General features: G+C 56.9%; 1 protein-coding gene across 1 annotated transcript; it reads left to right on the plus strand.

Annotated features, from left to right (window-relative positions):
- Positions 1-1,706: 1,706 nt before the first annotated feature.
- On the plus strand, positions 1,707-5,670 carry LOC136994605 (feather keratin 1-like). The gene is given in 4 exon segments (XM_067313237.1): positions 1,707-1,796; positions 3,261-3,276; positions 4,972-5,011; positions 5,349-5,670. Coding segments are annotated over 4 exon segments (468 nt in total).
- The last annotated feature ends 820 nt before the right edge of the window (positions 5,671-6,490 follow it).

Raw genomic sequence — 6,490 nt, forward strand, 5'->3', positions numbered from 1 at the left:
GCACCTGTGCCAGAAGCACAGGTGGTTTCTTCTTGCTTGCACATGTCAAGGCCATGAGGGTGCCAACTGGCCTTAATGGCCCTGAACAGCTTCACCTGTGGTCTCCAACCATACCTTCTGCTAATGGGCCCACGAGTTCCATTTAAGCTTAGCCCTGGGCCTTTAGTCTTTTTCTGAGCTTTGTCTTAGGAAGGCTAGGCTCTAGGTCTCCTGCAGCTTTGTTTGGGTCTGGTTATAGGCCCCCTTGGTCTGGGCCATGATTGGGGACTGATTTTCTGGCTTGATCTTGGACCTGTCTTGTTAATGTGGACCTGCTGGGTGATCACTGGGCTTCATCTGACCCGGAGTCCAATCACTGGATCTGGTTCTGACCCTGCTATGCTGTTTGTCTTCCCTGCTTTCCTCTGATTCTGTCTCATCACCATGGAGCTGACAGGTGAGTCTTGGTTGAACCTGACCACCCTCTCTGGGTCTGCCCTGCTTGTCTCTCTCCGGTATCATGGAATGGAGCCCTTGCTCTGCTGGCAGTGTGACCACTCTTGGCTCCTGCCTTCTTGTGCCTTAAGCAGCAGGTGGCCCTTGCTGTGCCCTGTGAGCACTATTCTTTGCATAGGCTTTCTGGATATCATCAGGAAAGTCCTGTGCAGCTTCAAAGCTCCCTTCATCTTCCTCAATCATAAAGCTGTCTTGGGTTTGTGTGATATAGATGGGTACCTGCCTCTGGTGGAGTCCCAGCCTAATTTGGGCAGGCACTTTGTCCACCCTTAGGAAGGAGGACATTGCCAGGTCTGTCTGAGGAGTGCAGCGGTGCCCCAAGCAGGGCTGTCACTCCCCTCTGTGTCATACATCCCTGTTCCTGTCCTGAGAAATGCAGTTCAGAGTACTGGGTCCTCCTCTTAGTGTGCATCCCTGGGGTGGCCCAGACACCCGCTGCCCTCCAGGCTGTCAGTGCTGCGAGTTCAAGACCACACTTCTTTCTGGGGAGGACTTGGTGCTGTGTGGAAGTCCTGTCAGGTGTTTGGAAGTGTCTGCTGTTCAGTCAGTATGTATGGCCAAAGCAGGAGTTGTGGCATGGACATGGTGAGGAAGAAGGTCAGTCCCCAGGATTTGCTTTTGTTTTTAGACATTCCAGCTTAATATGAGTGGTTATCTAATACTCTGATTGTGGGACAGCAATGTTCTTCCTCCAGAAACATGCTTGTTCTGGTGTTTGGGGACCTCTAGGTACTGCTGAGAGGGGTGAGAAGGCAAAAAAGACAGGTTGATCTCTCCTGAGAGCAATGCTAGATCCCAGAAGGTGTTAATAACCCAACAGTATGCCTGCCCTGCTTGGAAAGACAGTCTCAGTGAACTTGTGTGTGTGAGGGGGGACTGGATATGGACAGTCACCACATGAAAAGGTCACTGGAAGTCTGGTCCTTTATGACAAGTTTAGAATGAAATGAGCCCCCATTCATTAGTACAAAGCCTTGAAACAAGCCCTAGGAGGGTAAAAGGATGACATCAGCTCATGAGGATGGACTGCTCCTTCACTTTGCCTTCATCTTCTGCCTGAAATTTCATGCAATTTTCCTGGGAACCATCTTGGCCTCTAATACTGTCGCTTGAAAGGAGCCCGTGTGGTGGAACGGGCATGTCCTGAGCACGGAAATGAAAAGGGAATGTTGCAGGGAACAAAAACCAGCGTCCCCATTTCCTTAATTGGGATGTTTTGCATGCAGGATGAGCCTGTTGGTAAACACATCACATGCGCAAAGGGCGTCTCTGGGCCTCGGGCATCTGGACCCGTATAAAAGGCAGCCCAGCTCCAGGCTCTCTCATCCACTCCTCTTGCCTTCTCCTCCTTGGTGAACAAGGTGAGCTGCTGTTCCCCTTTGCCGCTCTCTACTCTTTCTCCGCTGTCTCCTCTTTGTCCTGTTTGCCTCCACCGAGCTCTTGCCTCGGTGCATGCTTTGGTGTGAGCCTTGCTCCTTGGTCCTGCTCCCGTCTTTCGGCTCCCGGCCGCTGGCAGGGGAGGTGGGAGAAGGTCTTGGTGTGTCTTTCCAGGGGCCCCGGTGGGCCGCGGCTCTGACAGCTCTCCTGCTCCCCGTGCAGCCCCTCCCTGCTCCCCAGCCTATGCCTTTTCCCTCGCTGTGCGTGGGCTCAGGCTGCTCCTCACACGCTGCCCGTGTTTTCCCTGCCCTCTCTCGCAGGTGCACCTCCATCCCGCAGACATGTCCTGCTACGATCTGTGCCGTCCCTGTGGCCCAACCCCACTTGCCAACAGCTGCAACGAGCCCTGCGTCAGGCAGTGCCAGGACTCCCGGGTGGTGATCCAGCCCTCTCCCGTGGTGGTGACCCTGCCCGGACCCATCCTCAGCTCCTTCCCGCAGAACACCGCCGTGGGATCCAGCACCTCCGCTGCTGTTGGCAGCATCCTCAGCGAGGAGGGAGTCCCCATCTCCTCCGGGGGCTATGGCCTCTCCAGCTTGAGTGGCCGGTACTATGGAAGAAGGTACCTGCCCTGCTAAAGCCAGGGTGGATGTCCAGTGAGCGCTTCAAGCAGGAACCCCAAAGCCAGGTGCTGGACTGAGGACGGAGCTGCTGGCCAGAGTTTCCAGATGGGCTGAGCATCCTCGTGCCCTCCTGCAAAGGAGGGAGGCAAGCAAGAGTGCCGGCCTGTGATACCTGGAAACTGGCCAATGTGTGTCGGATTCTTCTCCCACTTTCTTCTCTTCATCACGAGTCCTTGTTGTCTCCTGCTGCCCTGTGCCATGGGTTGGTCCTGAAGCAAGCCTCGAGGGGTCCTGCTCTCACCCTCTACTCCTGCACGGGAGGAAGCTGTGTGTTCAAGGGGCGGCTCTCTTTGGGCTGCCCTCGCTGCACCCGGCACCGGGTCCCTTCCACCATGTGCTGCTTTGTTTCACTCTTTTGACTCATTAAAGTCTTGCTGCATGCTAGCCTGAGCCTCCTCGTGTTCCTTGCCTCTTGGGATGCCCTCCCAAGCTGCCCTGGGAGAAATGTGATGCCGTGGAGGGCGCTGGGGTGGGGTGAGGGCCTGTGGTGGACCTCCTTCCTTCCTGGAGGATTGGGAGCAGGGGAAGGACTCCCCCCTGGAGGGGACTGTCCTTGCTGGGTGATGCAGGCTTCCGCAACTCTCCAGCTCCCTTTGCCACAGACACCAGGCTTGCTGCGTTTCTCCCAGGAAATCCTTGCTTAGCTTCCCTTCCCAGCTCTCCAAGGTGCGTCTGGGGAATGACAGATGCCCAAGGGAGTTGTAGCCCTGCAGGTCTGCCTGCAGCCCCCCTGCCTGTGCTCCTGCCCTTGCTGATGCACTCAGCATTGCAGAGAGAGCTGGACAGTCACTTCTTGGGCGGCTGCGTGTTCTGTGGCACGCGACGTTGAAGTGAGGGTGCTCGGCAAGCCCTGCGCTGTCCCTTGCCCACCCGAGGGAGGAAAGAAAGAAATCCTCCGGGGTCCAGCTCTTCTCCCTTTCTGCCTTTCTGCTGCAGATGGTGAGAGCACCAGCATCCTGAAGGGAAGTGTCCTTGCTAGGCTGTGGAGCTGGCATGTGGCTTGGTGTTGTATGCCACGGGGTTGTGGTGGTTCCTTGTGCAAGAGGGGATGTAGGAGAAGGCAAGCCACATGCCTCTTCTTCCCACCATGCTCTAGTCCTCCACGTGCAACACTTGTCTCTGGGCTGCCCGCTCCTGCTTCTGGTGGAGCGAGAGGCACTTCTCGTGCTGTACCATACCGCGTGGGAAATGCTGCCCGGCCTTTCCGCGGAGCTGAAGCCCTGTCTTCCCTGCAAGAGAGCTGGCCTCCACAAAACCCGTGCCCCTTGCTCTGCAGGAAAGCCCTCAAGAAACACGCTCCCCTCAATGTTTGTAAGCCACCCCGAGCCCAGAGCAGAAGTGAGGGCCTGCGAGAAGATCCCACGAGGGAGGGAAAGCGGCATCTGCAGCTCTTGATGAGAGCCAGCAGTGTGTTGCAGGATGCTTGAGCCTTTGGGCAGGCCCTCTCTATGCATGGCTAAATGTGGGCTCACCAAGGCCATTTAGGAAACTGTGCCTCAGGGTGTACCTGGATGACTCAGGAGAGGTAATGGAGGCCCTGATGTCTACTTCCCTCCAGCGTGGTTTTGCTGAGTCTCCCAGACCACGCTTGCATCTGTGCATTTTGGATGTCCTGTTGAGAGCTTGCCAGACATTTTGCAGTGCCCCCTCTTCTGTCATTATGTACGGCCAAAGCAGATGTTGTGGCAAGGCTAGCGGAAGGAAGAGGGACCGGTTCTGAAGCCGCAACACATACCTTCAGTGGTGTGGGGGGAATCGAACTGGTGTTGGAGAGGAGCATCGTTCTGTCTCAAACACGCTCTTTTGGTTGATAGGGAGCCCCTGGAGACTGTCCAGGTGGCCAGAGATGGCAGTGCAGGCATGCTTTTTTCTCCTGAGAGATATTTTAGAGTGCAGGGAATCTAAAGCCCAGCATCATAGCCACCCTGATGGGAGAGTTTACTCCTAGCACTGAGAGTGTTTGAAGGTAGGTGGAGCAGTGGATGCGGCCAGTCCCTGCACAAGAAGGTCCGTGATTGTCTGGCGTTGTATTTCAAAGTTGCAAGCAAACATGCCCCATTCATTAGAACAAGCCTCAAAGCGAGGCCCCGGAAGGCAAGAGGCTGACATCAGCTGACGAGGCTGGACTGCTCCTTGTTACTTGCTGCATCATCTGCCTGCACTGATGTGTAATTTCCCCAGGAACCATCTTGGCCTCTAATACTGTCGCTTGAAAGGAGCCCGTGTGGTGGAACGGGCATGTCCTGAGCACGGAAATGAAAAGGGAATGTTGCAGGGAACAAAAACCAGCGTCCCCATTTCCTTAATTGGGATGTTTTGCATGCAGGATGAGCCTGTTGGTAAACACATCACATGCGCAAAGGGCGTCTCTGGGCCTCGGGCATCTGGACCCGTATAAAAGGCAGCCCAGCTCCAGGCTCTCTCATCCACTCCTCTTGCCTTCTCCTCCTTGGTGAACAAGGTGAGCTGCTGTTCCCCTTTGCCGCTCTCTACTCTTTCTCCGCTGTCTCCTCTTTGTCCTGTTTGCCTCCACCGAGCTCTTGCCTCGGTGCATGCTTTGGTGTGAGCCTTGCTCCTTGGTCCTGCTCCCGTCTTTCGGCTCCCGGCCGCTGGCAGGGGAGGTGGGAGAAGGTCTTGGTGTGTCTTTCCAGGGGCCCCGGTGGGCCGCGGCTCTGACAGCTCTCCTGCTCCCCGTGCAGCCCCTCCCTGCTCCCCAGCCTATGCCTTTTCCCTCGCTGTGCGTGGGCTCAGGCTGCTCCTCACACGCTGCCCGTGTTTTCCCTGCCCTCTCTCGCAGGTGCACCTCCATCCCGCAGACATGTCCTGCTACGATCTGTGCCGTCCCTGTGGCCCAACCCCACTTGCCAACAGCTGCAACGAGCCCTGCGTCAGGCAGTGCCAGGACTCCCGGGTGGTGATCCAGCCCTCTCCTGTGGTGGTGACCCTGCCCGGACCCATCCTCAGCTCCTTCCCGCAGAACACCGCCGTGGGATCCAGCACCTCCGCTGCTGTTGGCAGCATCCTCAGCGAGGAGGGAGTCCCCATCTCCTCCGGGGGCTATGGCCTCTCCAGCTTGAGTGGCCGGTACTATGGAAGAAGGTACCTGCCCTGCTAAAGCCAGGGTGGATGTCCAGTGAGCGCTTCAAGCAGGAACCCCAAAGCCAGGTGCTGGACTGAGGACGGAGCTGCTGGCCAGAGTTTCCAGATGGGCTGAGCATCCTCGTGCCCTCCTGCAAAGGAGGGAGGCAAGCAAGAGTGCCGGCCTGTGATACCTGGAAACTGGCCAATGTGTGTCGGATTCTTCTCCCACTTTCTTCTCTTCATCACGAGTCCTTGTTGTCTCCTGCTGCCCTGTGCCATGGGTTGGTCCTGAAGCAAGCCTCGAGGGGTCCTGCTCTCACCCTCTACTCCTGCACGGGAGGAAGCTGTGTGTTCAAGGGGCGGCTCTCTTTGGGCTGCCCTCGCTGCACCCGGCACCGGGTCCCTTCCACCATGTGCTGCTTTGTTTCACTCTTTTGACTCATTAAAGTCTTGCTGCATGCTAGCCTGAGCCTCCTCGTGTTCCTTGCCTCTTGGGATGCCCTCCCAAGCTGCCCTGGGAGAAATGTGATGCCGTGGAGGGCGCTGGGGTGGGGTGAGGGCCTGTGGTGGACCTCCTTCCTTCCTGGAGGATTGGGAGCAGGGGAAGGACTCCCCCCTGGAGGGGACTGTCCTTGCTGGGTGATGCAGGCTTCCGCAACTCTCCAGCTCCCTTTGCCACAGACACCAGGCTTGCTGCGTTTCTCCCAGGAAATCCTTGCTTAGCTTCCCTTCCCAGCTCTCCAAGGTGCGTCTGGGGAATGACAGATGCCCAAGGGAGTTGTAGCCCTGCAGGCCTGCCTCCAGTCCCCCTCTCTCCCTTCAATGTTTGTAAGCCGCCTTGAGCCCTATATGAA

This window comes from Apteryx mantelli, chromosome 31 (assembly GCF_036417845.1).
Source record: "Apteryx mantelli isolate bAptMan1 chromosome 31, bAptMan1.hap1, whole genome shotgun sequence".
Lineage (NCBI taxonomy): Eukaryota > Metazoa > Chordata > Aves > Apterygiformes > Apterygidae > Apteryx > Apteryx mantelli.